The sequence below is a fragment of the Triticum aestivum genome, chromosome 5D (genome assembly GCF_018294505.1).
Source record: "Triticum aestivum cultivar Chinese Spring chromosome 5D, IWGSC CS RefSeq v2.1, whole genome shotgun sequence".
Taxonomy (NCBI): domain Eukaryota; kingdom Viridiplantae; phylum Streptophyta; class Magnoliopsida; order Poales; family Poaceae; genus Triticum; species Triticum aestivum.
Window position 1 is genome coordinate 549,507,323 of NC_057808.1, and position 15,193 is coordinate 549,522,515.

General features: G+C 49.6%; 1 protein-coding gene and 1 pseudogene across 2 annotated transcripts; one reads left to right on the forward strand and one right to left on the reverse strand.

Annotated features, from left to right (window-relative positions):
• Nucleotides 1-1,272: 1,272 nt before the first annotated feature.
• LOC123123747 (vacuolar protein sorting-associated protein 9A) lies at nt 1,273-7,933 on the forward strand. Of its 2 annotated transcripts, none has more exons than XM_044544345.1 (7): nt 1,273-1,478; nt 1,594-1,741; nt 1,841-2,011; nt 2,219-2,398; nt 3,127-3,406; nt 3,656-4,359; nt 7,497-7,933. In XM_044544345.1, the coding sequence occupies exons 1-6, from the start codon at nt 1,378-1,380 to the stop codon at nt 3,664-3,666; spliced, it is 891 nt and encodes a 296-aa protein (XP_044400280.1). In that variant the 5' UTR covers nt 1,273-1,377; the 3' UTR covers nt 3,667-4,359; nt 7,497-7,933. The 2 variants fall into 2 exon arrangements, with proteins under 2 accessions (XP_044400280.1, XP_044400279.1); XM_044544344.1 differs by having other exon boundaries at nt 3,670-4,359.
• On the reverse strand, nt 4,666-6,002 carry LOC123123746 (aspartic proteinase nepenthesin-1-like; annotated as a pseudogene).
• Nucleotides 7,934-15,193: the final 7,260 nt, after the last annotated feature.

The window sequence follows — 15,193 nt, forward strand, 5'->3', positions numbered from 1 at the left end:
CTTCAGGAAGTTGCATGAGGGTGGCGAACGACATGCATGAGGCAGCCGCGGCAGGCGTGGGTGGGAGCAGAGGAAGTGAGCGAGCAAAGGAGAAGGCGTAGTTACGGTGACGGATCGATTTTTGGTCGAGGATGATCTCTGCGACCCGCGAGGAAGCGCTACATGGAAGCGGAAGACCAGAGGGGAGCACATGGCGATGAAGAAATCCTCGGCGCAGCCGCCAAGGGCAGCTTGGAGCAGAGCAGCTACGGTGATGGCGTCAAGGTGGCGTGTGGAGAACTCGAAGACGATGTAGAGGGGCGACGCAAGGTGCAGCGCCGGAGTGGTGATCGCAAGACGGCAGTTGTAACTGCAGTCATCTTCGAACTCTAGGCCCATGGCGTTGCCGCAGCCCAGGAAGCAGCGGAGAGCGACCTGGCCAGCTTTGACATAGGAAGGTCAAAGAAAGGCGATGGTGGTGGCGCAACAGAGGGGAGCAGCGCATCCGGGGGGCTGGTAGCGAGCGTGTGGCCATGGGGAGAGCCTGCGGCGACCGGAGTTTGGCTGGGAGGGAGGTGGTTGGGGGCCGGTGAAGGGGAGGGAGGGGGAGAGGAGAGACGAGCCATCTAGTACAAAGATATGATTTGGTAAGTGATCCATCTCTTTTTCATGTGTGTGTCATTCTTTGTTGTCTTGAGTATGACAAATTAGATTGCGAAAGAACTGTTCTTACTCTCCTTCGAATTGGAACAATGAAAAGAAGAAGGAGAGAGCTCAGAGCCTGTAAAAAAAGACCCTGATAAGTGTCACACGTGTGGCACAAACATATGGTAATTTCGAACTTTTTTAAGGCATGTATAATGGTGGCTTATGGATACGGATGCCTCATTACAAAAAGTAGTTCGAGGCATCTAAATTGAAATTTTCTCCCCAATCCAAGTTACCATTAGAGGCCTTGTCAAAGAATAAAAAATAAATCTTTTTAGCTTTATGCATCGGACCATATTTTTTCTCCCCAAGCACCCGCCTCCTGCAGATCCTGCTGCTCATCTAAATCTACTTTTCCTGATATCCGATACTACATGGCCTACGGGGCATTACCCCAGGCTATGCATTGGTCATGCACTTACGACAAGTTTAGTGACGCGAGTATGACAACTTTAGTTGTCAAGTATGACAATTTTTTTTCGGATGGCAAGTTTAAGTTTTTTGTGTTTGTTTTTTACTTTTCAGATGACAATTTTAGTTGTTATCATTTGGGGAAAAAAACCAGAAACTGTGCCCGCAAGGAAAACGACCGACCACGGTTGGCCTCCTCTTCTTCTTTCTCTCTCGCCGGCTCCGACGGACAGGCAAAATTCCAAATCTCTCTCTCTGTGGGCGGGCGGGCAGGCGGCGATGGAGAGCCCCACATCGGCGGCGTCGCGGGTGGACTTCTACGGCTTCCTCGACCGCATGCGCCGCCCGGAGGCCGCCGACCTCTTCCGCTCCATCAAGAGGTCAGTCGCTCACTCTGGTTGCTCAATCCAATCCAATCCATCGACCATTGCCTCCCCCTCCCTCCCCGCTCCCCCCGCGTGGATCTGATCTAAAACCGGGAGCTTTACCCCGCAGCTTCCTCGCCTCCCTCTCCCTCGACGAGCCCAGCGCGGAGGCGGACGGCGCCAGGGTCCAGGCCTTCTTCGCGGAGATGGAGGCAGCCATCCGGGGGCACCCGCTCTGGGCCGACGCCACCCACCAGGAAATCGACCACGCGCTCGAGGTCTGAGGATCAATTCCATGTTAAAATTTTGTTTTGGGGGATCCTCGCATCGCACCGCGTTGAACGCCTCTGCTTGATTTGCCCCTGCGTGCCGAGCAGGGCCTCGAGAAGTACATCATGACCAAGCTGTTCGACCGCACCTTTGCGGCGTCGCCGGAGGACGCGGCGGCCGACGCCGAGGTCTCGGACAAGATCGGCCTCCTGCAGCGCTTTGTCAGGCCCCATCACCTCGACATACCCAAGGTCCTCAACAACGAGGCTTCCTGGCTGGTGAGCCCATGTGCTCTGTTCTCACTGCTCATTTCAGTTTACTGATGATTATATTCAGAACATACCTTTTTGAATCATGTGCCATTCAGTTGGTTCATCAGCATCTTTAGTTTTCTGATGGCAATCCTGCATGAAAGATACCATTCCAGTCATAGAACCAATGCCCAAACTAGCTCTGACCTCTGTTGATGCACATTGTCATTGTAGATTGCAGTTAAAGAACTACAGAAGATTAATTCCTTCAAGTCCCCGTGGGAGAAGCTTCTCTGTATGATGAGCTGTTGCCAAGTCATCAATAACTTGCTGCTAAACGTGTCCATGACAAATGACCGGACACCGTCTGGCGCTGATGAGTTCCTTCCCATTCTCATTTATATTACCATCAAGGCAAGCTTCTTGTTGTAAATGTCTATTCTTGCTCCATTGCCCTCATTCAGGCTTATAGTCTCTAAATGACTGGCTGCAGATTATTGAACCAAAAATTGTTGTTTGGACTTGGTTGCTTAGGATTTATGGTGATCCTTGTGGATAGATATTCTGACATTGTAACTAGTACTATACAACTAGGCTCGCTGGTTCATTCTCTTTGTGTCTGTTCAATTATCGTTTGGTTTTCGTTGAGGTGCCAACTATATTCCTTTGTTCATCAAATTTCAGTTGACAAAAAGGCGGGAGATAAACATTCAACCTTCAATTCCTATTTAGTCATATTTCTTTTAACTGTGAAAAGGAGTTCCCATTTTAGTCATTCCTTTTAACTGTGAAAAGGAGTTACTTCAGTTCCCCATTTAGCCATGTGCGCACTCTGAAATAAATATGTCGTGATCTTACAGTTGAAATTGATTGCAGAATCATTTCTCTTTGCTGCTGTTTGTTGTTACTTGATGTTACTTTTTTCTGCATCTTTACTTCTTTTATTAAGTTTTAAATTTTTTATTTTTCCCTTGATTTCACTAATGAACATGAGTTCTCTACGGACTAGGGAGCATATGAATTGCCTATGTCTTGGTGATACTTTCTGTGGTCTACTCAGGCACTCCTAGGACCCATTGCAGTTCCATGTTTTTATGTTTTACTGAATTGAGTAACTGAAGCCACCTGAAAAACTTACGCAGGCCAATCCTCCTCAGCTGCACTCAAATCTGAAGTTTGTTCAACTCTTCAGAAGAGAAACTAAGCTTGTTTCAGAAGTCGAATACTATCTCACAAACCTCATTTCAGCAAAGATGTTTATAATTAATGTTAATGGCCACTCGCTATCCATAGAAGAAAGTGAGTTTCAGAAGCATATGGAATCTGCAAAACTAGGCACTCAGATGTCTGTTGCTAGCCCTAGTAGTTCACAAGGGTTGGCTACATCTACGAGCGGATTACAGAAGCAAATTGATGCAGAAGGTCTGTTTCTTACCACTTTCAGCTCATTTGAAACAGATATTTTTAGTATAAATTTGGACTTGAGCTATCAGCTTTCCCCATGGGCATAACCGTGTTTTTTTCTGATGCTCTTGTCTGAGAACCAGTTTACCTAGTGACTTGCGTATATACTCATAGCCTTTAATTTTCATTTAGTGGCTGTGTTCTTCTTCCATCTACTTGAGGATTTTCGATTTTTCTTTCTTTTGTTGCATAATCACAAATTTTCAGTTGACATTTAGCAGGTTCAAGATTCCCTTTCATGGACTCGGAAACTGAAAATCTGACGCAAGCGGAACTGAAGCAGTTACATGGGCTCTACAGGAAGACAGTGACCAGATATACACTGTTGTCTAAAGCCTTAAGAAAGTTATCCATAGATGAGGATCAGCTCCTCGCATCAGTAGATGATTCATGAACTGATAAAAAGATTATTAGTTTTGCCACTTGACCGTTTCAACAAAAAACAAGGCAGGATGGGAGGAGGAGGAGGAGATTACATACGTCGTTCAAGTGTCAAAACATGGTATCAAGACCTGGAACCGCATTCATGTTAATGTTGTCCCTCGATAAATAAGCCCAAGACTGCGGAAACAATATCAGAATTCAGGATCCATGTCCAGGTGGTATCAAACAATGCGATACAAATCGATGATCATTTGATAATTGATGGCCGGCTGAATGAGTTATCAACTCACTGGACGCTAACGATGCAGCAGGTCAGCAGCAGCTCATGGATCTGGATGTCTGGTTAGGACACTTGCCAAAGCATTGTACAACAGAATCGGGATGCAAGCTTTCATTTGAGTTTCTGAAAAGCGATATGAAGAGCCTTCTCCTTGACTTGTTATCGCAACCCCACCAGGAGAAACAGCCACTACCTGCCAATTGTGAGCTTGGCATCAGCGACATTAAGATCATCTGCATGATAAAAGGTACTGTTGACCCAGCTTCTTGAGTACATGTTAACCAAGCAAACATCAATTCTGCCGTTAGCCTGACATGGTTTTCTGCTTGTTAGTACTGATGTACAGTAGTGACAGCTGCTCTGTTGCTTTAATTATTGGTTAATTAGTTGTAGTTTCTACTGTTTTGATTTTGATTGAGAAGTTAAAACCATATGGTATGAAAAGGGGACGCATGGCTAGTCTGTTTTGTTTTCCCGAACAAATGCTTTGCTTCATTTTTATTTGGTAAACAATTCAGAACATCTAATCCCATTGGCCGCTAGAAGGAAATGTTCAATTCTGGCCTCCCATGTCGCCATGGCAGTCCTCATGGGCAAAGTGGATCCTGCCCGCTGCGATGTCATAGACGAAGCGCGTGTTCACCTGCTGCATCGCGCCGATGATGGTGATGTGCTCGCTCGGCATCACGGTAAGGCAGGCGTCTTGGTGGACGAGGACGAAGAGCTGCTGTGGCCGGAGCACTAGGTCATCGTCCAAGTGCAGCGTCACCGTCGGCAGGTGCTCGAAGACGGCTCGAGTTGCGCCGCGGAAGCAGACGGGGTACTGGTCGCGCTCCACTTTCGGCAGCCCCAGCCTCCTGACACCCTCTTCCACCGCGTGCACTAGGAGGTCATACGCGGGCTTGATCATCACTGTCATGCCCGTCCCGGGATCGATCACGCAACCGTCGGACCACCTGCCGTCGTGCAACTTGTGGCGCTGGAACAGCTCCTTGATCCTGCCATGTGGCATGCTCAGGGGCAGCCCGGCGATACTGACGACACTGACGCCTGTGAGGCCGACGTGGTAGGGGCTGAACTCCGGGTCGGTCATGCACATGTAGAGGATCTTGGTGCTCCTCATGTGGCCCGTGGCCGGGACGTCGGCGCCAAACCGGAGGAAGTCGTGCCTGTTCGGATGCCTGGGTCCGAAGAGGCAGTAGGAGAAGCGGCCGTCGTGCCCGTGCTGGTGGAGCCGAGTCCAGATGAGCGACGGTCTCTGCTTGCCTAGGCCAAGGACGCCGGCGAGCACTTCGTGGCTGTGGAACCCCGTAGTGGTGTGCGCGCAGCCGATGACGACGCCATGAACTTCCGCGTTGTCCGCGAAGGCGACGGTCTCGTTATGAGCACGCCGCTCACGCGCGCACCGTTGAGGCGGGTGGCTCAAAAATCGCACTCTTTGCGCGTGGATGGTCCATTGCATAGGGTGCTCACGCGCGGAACGCGGCTGAACGATGGCAAGGCCGCCGGGTTGAAGGGCGGCGGCACCTGTGCGAATGGGTGCGCGATCGGCACGCACTGCATCCATGTCAGGCTGCTGGCCGTGTCCAGCTCTAGGTCGTACATGCGGCGGCCGTGGCCCGTCCCGACGGTGGTGGCCACGCTGTACGTGAGCCCTCTGGGCCCGTGAATGTGCGGCCGAAGCGTGGTGGTAGCTGCCTCGTCCAGGCGCTGGAAACCGTCGCCGTCGATGTGCATGGTGCTGTTCCAGCCAGTGCTGGGGACCAGGCGCAGGCTCAATCCTTCGCTGCGGCACGGCCTACCATTGTCAGCAGCGGCAGGATGGAGGAACGTCACAAGCGAGGTGAGCATCAGCAGGAGGAGGATGATAGCGCGCGTGTCGGGCTTCATAGTTGCAGCAACCCGGTCTGTGACACTAGCTAGAGCACCTAACTTGTTGGTTTGCATGCAACCAAGCCTTCCCTTCCCTTTTATACATTGAAAAGAGTTTGGCCGCATTAACTATGTAGTGAGAATCCCTTTTTTCGATTTGCATATCTCTTGTACACTTTTATGCACAAGATACTCATGATAACTTATGTAATGAGAATCCTTTTTTTTCCGGTTTGCATATCTCTTGTGCACTTCTATGCAGAACATACTCACGAATTAACTCATGCACATGAATTGAGCGTGGAAGTGAAGGGTATATGCAATGCTTTATTCTTAGTGAGTTAATTCGTGCAGGCATAGTTCAATGTTGACCAAAGGATTTGGCTGCATTAATTGTGTCTTGGAAATCCCTTTTCAGTGTTGAGAAAGGGATTTGGCTGCATTAATTATGTATTGAAAATCCTTCTTTAGATTTGCATATCCCTTGGGCTATCCGAGCGACAACTGACAAGATTATTGAAAGGCAGGGTGGAGAGGGGTTACTCTCCTATGGTGGTAGTCTTACCTTGATTAAATCTTGTTTAGCAATTACACCTACATACCTGCTATCTGCTATTAAGTTTCTTGCTTGGGCTATTTAAGCAATTAATTCGCAGATGGCTCACTTCCCATGGGAAAGATGATCGGTATGATGGACATAAGAAATATCATTTTGCTAATTGGGATTTGGTGACCATGAAAAAGGAGCATGGGGCCTTGAGATCCTGGCCCAACATTCGAGACATGAACATTAGTTTCCTGGCCTCTTGTATAAGTAGACATCATCTTGATGATCACAACCTGTGAAAACAGATTATTGACCGCAAGTACAATACCACCAGACCTAACATTTTTGCTTGTCGTCATAATATCACCCTCTCAGAAAAGGCTGATGTGGGCAGTAAGGAGCTGCTCAATTTTGGTACAAACGGCTTGTTGGAAATGGTAAAAAGATTAGGTTCTGGGAGGACCAGTGGTTTGGCCAGACTAGCCTATCCATAATTTTCTGGGATATATACTTTGCGTGTAATGAAAAAGGAGCAACTATTAGCTAGGTGTGGGATGGTAATAAGATTGAACTCTGGGGTTTCATTGATAAGTTAATGGGTCAGTGGTGTCAACTCGAAACTATTTGCTCCTCTTTAGTAGTACTATGTAATCTGCTCCTCACAGTCGTTATATGCTGCTATGAACCTCCATCGTGTTGTTATGCCTGTCATTATCCCGGCTCTATGGCAGCTGCGACAGTTGTGCTCTGAACAGGAAAATGTTGCACATTTTATTATTCAACTGTGAGATTTCCAGGATAATGATATGCTTCGAAGAAGAGGAAAAAAAAACAAGGTTGCTTGCTTGTGGATTAACAACAAATGGAATGCCGCGATAATTATGCTATCTACTGCTGTTATATGGAACACTTGGAAACTCAGGAATGACATCATTTTTGGACGATGCTTGTGCTCTGGTTTGCAGGTCGTCTGGCATTGCCTCTCTAGGCTGGTGATAAGGTGGCGCCCGCTATGCCCTTCTGAAGACCTGAGCTCCCTGGACTGCTCACTGGCTGATCGAGCTGGATAAGAAAGTAAGGGAATCCCCAACACTAAGCCGGTGAAGATGACAAGGACCTCGACGGAGTGGCCAAGAACTTCGATTGCCATGGCCAGGTTGTTGCGGAAGCTTGTGCGTTGAAGAGTGGAAGGAGCTGTTAAAGCTTTTTCTTTCGGCAGTTGGCTTATTATGCTCTGGTTCCCTGCAAAAAAAAAAGAAAAGGCTTATTATGCTCTGGAGCTGTCTTGCATTTTTCCTTCTTGCAATGCTGCGTTAGCGGTATGTAATCCTGTAACCATATTTTGAGTACTCTCTGGTGTTTCATTTTTTTCCCAGTGAAAGATGGAACAGGGTTGTGGGCTTCTTTTTTTTTTTTTTTTTTTTTGCGGAAGAGCACCAAGATCATCTTCATGTACCAAACGACTGACAAGCAGTTCAGTGCCTACCTTGGAGCCAGTCAACTCAGTGCATGTGTCGACATTGGCCGGGTGACGCTGCGATTAGCCAAGGAAGGCACCCCCAACTCACGCTTGGGCCACCTGCACCGTCAGATGTTATTTTCGATGGCTACCGACTTTTGTGTCGCCCTGGAACTGAGCACCCACATCACCATCATCGACACCAAGTAGATGTGCTTCGTCTACGACATCGAAGCTAGCAAGATCTACTTCGCCCATGAGGACTGCCATGGCCACATGGGCGGCAAGAATTGTTTACGTGTTTTGCAGCTTGTTTTGGAGTGTTCCACCCGCTGTCTCTGCAGCTTGCTTTGAAGTGTTGAGTGTACTTGGTTGTACTTGAGTTTATGTGTATCTCCGTTAGTAATGTATTTCATCTAATCTGTTAGTAGATGTTTCATCAGGGAATCAGCAGAGATCGTAAAGATCTCTAGGAGTTGGTGAGTGCACTGTCTAAGGCCCTGTTTGGTTCAGCTTTTATCAACGGATTCCGCTGCCGCGCAGCAGAATCTGAACCAAAGGGCGAACCCAGCAGAATCCGATTCCAGAAATCCGCTGCCAAAATCTGAACCAAAAGCGGAAGCAACTCAGGACGTGCTTTTCAAAATCTCATTCCGCTGCAGGCCAAAATCTGAAAAAGTTATATCAGCTGGTTTGCCAAATAATCTACATCTTTTTCACATCAGATTTTCCACAGCTGTTTTCTCATAGCATATTTTTCACAGCTGCTTTTAGAAATCCACAGCCGAACCAAACAGGGCCTGCCAAGCAGCGGGAGGCAGACAACCAAAACCTACGGCATGAGGCACGGTCCAATGCCCTGAACAAGCAGTAAAGCTATGAATTGCACACTACAGACACATGTGGTAAACAATCCAAACATTTTTTTTAAAGAGCTATGAATTGCACAAGAGAAGCAGACAGGCAGGAAACACGAGGATTCGAAGGCTGAGACAGCTGCCAAGGAATTGGCTCGGGAGTTGATTCCGACCATGGTTGAAAATCAAAAGCGAGGCAATGAAGAGGATAAGAAAGTCAATGATTACGGTAATAAAGATAAGGAGAAAGGTGCGAAACCATCTCTAGGACATGGAGTATCTGCTACCAAGCTCAAATGCCCCCTGATGAGCAGTAAAATCTAAAAATACAGTAATTTTTTTTGTGATAAACTTTGACAAATGTTTTTTATACTCGCAAAATTCCAGCACGAAATGACATTCCTGGAAGTTGTAAAAAAAAATCTATACTCCAAAAATGCTAGTTTTGCAAACATTTTGGAGTACTGATTTTGTTTTTATTTTTTTGCCAAGACTTCGACGAATGTCATTTCGTGCTGAAATTTGTTGAGCATACAAAATATTTTCAAAGTTTTGCTACAAAACAAATTCAAATTTTTTTACTATTTTTTTATTTTACTCTTCATTAGGATGCATTTGAGCTCGGAAGCAGGATAGGACTTCCGCCATCTCTGACTCTTATCTACAAAGGACCTAAGGTTCCCTTTCCTGCCAAATGGACCGCGTGCTGCCTAGCCTTTCGTCCAACCTTTGTCCCCAACCTCTCCATCATTTTTTCCATGGGTGGCTCTTCCTCTAGTTTTCGGTATGTGGACCACCTCCTCAGCTTATGAAAAACCAGACGAACAATGCCCATCCTCGCCTCTCGGGCTTGTGCCCAAGCCCGATCCAGATCCAGGAGGTGCCCACCGCCACCAGGGGTGACCTACCTCGCACGCGCGGCCACCATGCCCCGCATCGGCCGCCGCCAGTCCTACCCGTCGTCGGCGACCTGACCGATCGACTGCCAGCGCGCCTTCCTAGCCTTCCTTTCTTCCTCTCCCTAGCCACCGCAGTCCGCACCGAGTAGTGCTTGACTTCGCCAGTCTGGCCAGTCGCTGTCGCCCACACCGGAGCTTCACCGCCGGCCTGGTCAATCGACATCACCCACCGGAGCGTCACCGCCGGCCTCCATCGCTCCCTCCCTCTGCTCGACGCCGGTCGCTCAAGCCCTGCACAGCCACCTTGCTGCCCGCCTCCTTTCCGATGACCCTAAGTGCCTCCCCATGACCCCGAGCGCCGCTCTTTATCCACTCAACTCCCAATCTGCTGCTGCCGCCAACCGCTATGATTCCGACCGACGCTGGCGTCTCCATGCCTCTATCCATCGGCACAACCACACCGTGGTCTCCATCACCGATTTCCCAACATCTCATCACCATCTACCCCTGCTCGAAGTGATCACGCGTCCCCGGCCCTAACCCTAGCCGGCAGCTGGGGCTTGTCAGCACGGCCACGTCGTGCTCTATTGAAGCACTATTGCACAATAGCGAGAGAGGGTATGTGATGACGATGATTGCACGTGCTGCACACTTCCGCTGCTCATCCTCATCCCCGATACCATCTCCATCAGGTCAACACAAACCCAGTCGTTCAGCCATTCCTCTTCTGTCTTGTTCATGCCGCGGATCAGCAACGTACATATTTGTTTGTATGTCTTGTCCTGTTCGTACGAATGCCGCAATTGTATGCACTGCCGTCGCAAGATGGTTCGAGGTTCGCTGCGGGTCCGGTTGCGCACGTCAGTTCGAAACCAACACTCATAGGCTGAAAATCTGTGATTTTGGAAGCACAAACGTTCTGGTATAAACCTCGACCATCCTTGATGCTGTTGTATTTGAGCCTTCTATGAATTGTTGTTTTGAGCTTAGGATACTGAAAGTGCACATCTCAAATCAGTTTCTTTATTTTCTACAGTTTTTGATGGGTCAAGATTACAACGATGTCATGTTCTACCTTAGCCAGGTGCGTCTTGATCACATTTTTCTAAAAGTGTTTTTTATTGCATGCAACTTCATTAATGGACCAAATCAAATGTATCCAGTACCGACATGTACCTATTTGGGAGGTTTGAGATGATTGAATCTTTACTAACTCTATCCAAAACTACTGAAGTTTACTTTATCTGTCTGAAATACAAAGCCCTTGCAAGAATTCAACTAGGCGAAAAACAAACCCAATAAATCATACATCAGTATATAGGATACTGGAGCATATTATTAGTGTTACTTAGTTCACGTCAACAATTGATAGTTTATCACTTCTCACTGGTAAACCTTAATAACATTTGTTATATGAAATTATATGAATTGATACATCTGTAATGCATTTTTTTTTGGCACATGGGCATGGTGAAAGTAATTTGTTAACTGTTTATATCTTTATTTTACAATACAGTTGGTCATGCATTTATTTATCGGCACAATGTTATTAGATGTGCATAAGGATTGTAAATGTTTATATTTTTGACACAATTATTGTTGAACCGGTGAAATATTTATGCCCCAGTTCTAACGGACATTTATCTAATTGAATAAAAAATTGAATAAGGTTATAAGTGGATATCATTTTTTCTATTACTTTCTGTTTTAATACATAATTTTTAATTTTATTATGATTAAGCAATAATCATCATGTGTAGTTAATTTACATGTTATTTGTTGGCGGTGTTGCGGCTGTCCCGACGATAGTTTAGATATGTAATTGACCAAATGTCGTTTTCATCCCAGGGAAAATTGTTAAAATAATTAATATTTGTACGAAACTTGTATACTTTTGTGATATTTTTCTGTACAAATACAAACTTGAATAATATATTTTTTCCATCTATCTTAATAACAATATTGATAAATATCTATTAAAATCTTTTTAATATATAATCTTAATGTCTATCCATCAAAATAAATACACACACAATACGTCAAATTCAAATAATATCTTGTAGCAAAATTATTTTCTTTTTTGAGATGATGACCCTTAAAAGAATAGTAGGTACACATCCTTAGAGAAAAATAAAACAAATAGAATCACAATCCTTCCTAGGCCCATTTATGCCACTTGAGTGACCTATAGTGTATATATGTGCATGTTTGTCCATATCTCAATATTCTTAAATATCTCAGCAGAAATATGTAAAGCGTATGATTCAAAAAATATCACCGCATCAGTTTCTAGAATGCCAGTGTGCGTGCCGATCTCCATGGATATATCCTTTGCAGCAACATGGTCTACCACGCTAGCTAGAGCACCTAACTTGTTGGTTTGCACTCAACCAAGGGTTCACTTCCCTTTTGTACTACGCATCGAGAATACTTTTTTAGATTTGCATATATCTTGTACGCTTTTATGTAGAAGATACTCATGAATTAACTCATGCTAACATGCACCCACAAAAAAAAAACAAAAAAAGTCATGCTAACATGAATGGAATACTAAAGTGAAAGGCATATACAATACATTTGCTTTATTCTTAGTAAGTTAATTCCTGCAGACATAGCTCAATGTTGAGCTTAGTGTTTGGTTTCATTAATTGTGTACGGAAAAATCCTTTTTTTTTGCACATTTTCATGAAGAACAACAAGATTCTCTTCATGCACCAAACGACTGACTGACGAGCGGTTTAGTGCCTACGTTGGTAGCCTCGTTAGCGTCAGTGATACGACGGCGTTCCTGCACCACAGGAGGCACATGTTAGAGATATATTGGGGATACTTGTAGTTGGTAGTTTAGGATTTGTAATCCCTCTCCTACCTTATCTCCAAGAAAGGCATCTTGCCCTTCAAATCTTGTACTCAATATATACTCGTCCTCGAGGCTCAATAATACATTCATCATATTCCGCAACAATCCCTCTCTCCCTTCTAACATGGTATCAGTCGCAAGTCGATCCTAAACCCTAGCCGCCACCGCTTCCGCACCCGCGCGCCGCCCCCGGGGCGGTCGGCCTCCATGACCGCCGCCGGGGGCCGCGCCTCCCGTACCTAGGGTTCGTCCGCCGGCCGTGTTGGCCGGCTGCCCTAGAGAGTCTTTTTTCCCGATCCTTTGATCCGGATTTTCTCTCTCTCGCCGGTTGCCTTGATCGGCGCCTACTTTTTGGTTTTCCGGTCTATGTGATCCGGTTTGTGTCGCCCATCGCCGTCGTCGACCCCGTGCGCCTCTATTCCAACACCGGCGCCATTGGCCGGCTTCTTCACCGACCCGGCGGCCTCGCGCGTCATCCGCGCGTCTGCCCGTCGGTCGCCCCGACTCGGCGGCCTCGCGCGTCGGCCCGCCGGTCGCCCCGACCCGGCGGCCCTTCACCGCCGCCGTTCGCGCGATGGCCCGCCCGTCGATCTACGTCGGCCGTCACCGCCCTGCTCCGACCGGGACTCCTGCATCACCCCGACCCGGCAGCCTCGCGCCATGCGGCGGCCAATCATAGCTGCCCCGCCGCCCGCCGCCGCCGGCTTCATCTCGGACTCCGCCGCCACCACGCCTCCACCGAGCGGCGTCCCCGACCTCGCGTGCGATCGGCTTGATCACCCGCTCGCTGCCGCGATCCGCCTCATCTACGTCGCGCAACCGACCTGGCCCGTCGGTTACGCGCGCCTCCGCAGGTCCCGTGAAGATCGTCCCCGAGTTCAGCGCGCCTCTCCACCGATCGAGCATCGGGCTGCCGCTGCATCGCCCCGTCGGGCCGCAGCGCCGCCGCCCCATGGTTCTTCTCCCGGCTGCACCGACCCGCGTCACCGCTGCGTCGCCCCTTCGGGCCGTAGTGCCGCGGCCCGCGGTCCCCCGCCGCCCCGAGGGCGTCCGCTCTAGGCCGTCCCGTGGCTGCATCGACCCTCGCGCCGCCGCTGTGTCGCCCCGTCGGGCCGTAGCGAGCGTGGCACGCGGTCCACGCCGCCGTCCCGAGGCCGTCCCCGCGGTTGCACCGACTCGCGAACCGCCGCTGCGTCGCCCCTTCGGGCCGCAGCGTCGCGGCCCGCGGTCCCGGTCGTCGCCCCGAGGTCTTCCCGCCGTCGCCCCGACCCGCCTGCCGCCGCTGCGTCGCCCCTTGGGCCGTAGCGCCGCGGCCCGCGGTTCACTCCGCCGTCACCGCGCGTCGACCTCCCGTGGTATGCACCGCGCCGTCTCCCTTGGCGCGGGAACGCCACCGTCCGCGCCGGTCTTCGTCACGCTGTCAGGGTTCTTCGCCTACTTCGAGCACCGCCGCCGCACTCCTAACCTAGCCGCCGCCGCCGCCGTCAGGCCGCCGCCGCCGCTCTTCTTTGGCCGCCGCCGCGGCTACCTCCGTAGCTGCCGCCGCCGCCCGTCGACCCCACTTCGTCTTCGTCCAGCACCAGCTCGTCGCCAGCGTTGCCGCCATCTACCCCGACCGCTTCATCTACTCCGACAACCGCGGGCGACATTGGCCCCGCGCCGATTGGAGCCGCAACCGTCGTCGAGTCCTTCTCTGCTGGCCTCTCCGACCTCTTCGACGTGGCGTACAGCTCATGCAGGTCCCAGTCTACACATGCCCGGTGCTGGCAACACCGCCGCGTGCCTTCGTCCACGACGTGTCCCCGGGCCTGGCAAGCCTGGTGCGGCGCTTCGTCAACTTCGTCTTCGACCGTCTACGCATGCCCGGTGCTGGCAACACCGACGCGTGCCTTCGTCTACGATGTGTCCCCAGGGTTGGCAAACCCGGCGCGACGCGTCGTCAACACCATTCTCCTTCCTGGCGCACCACTTCTTCGACACCACTGCGCCCATGACTAACTCGGCGCCTCCTTGCGCCTGCGGCTCCACGGCGACTCCATCGACACCGGCTACCCCGACTCGACATCGACCACGGCGTTCTTCGCACGGCTACCTCGACCACGGCTACACCACCCTACGCTCTCGGCTACATCGACATCGGCACAAAGGGTTATCATCCGCTTGAGCAACTCGTCGGTTTCCTCTACAGTCAACGCGTCCGTGACGCGACACCGTCCACGACGCTCCCGCTAGGACTGCGGGGGGATGTCAGTCCGTCGGCTGCTATTCTCTCCAGTCTGACCGTCCGCGACGCTCCTGTTGTTCGCAACGCTACCGCTACGACCGCGGGGGGATGTTAGAGATATATTTGGGATACTTGTATTTGGTAGTCTAGGATTTGTAATCCGTCTCCTACCTTATCTCCAGGAGAGGCGTCTTGCCCTCCAAGTCTTGTACTCAATATATACTCGCCTCGAGGCTCAATAATACATTCATCATATTCCGCAACAATCCCCCTCTCCCTTCTAACAGCACGTTAGCAAGCGGACCGGAGGCCGCGTGATGGAGCCGGAATGGGCCACATTATGACATTTAGCTTTGTGTAGAT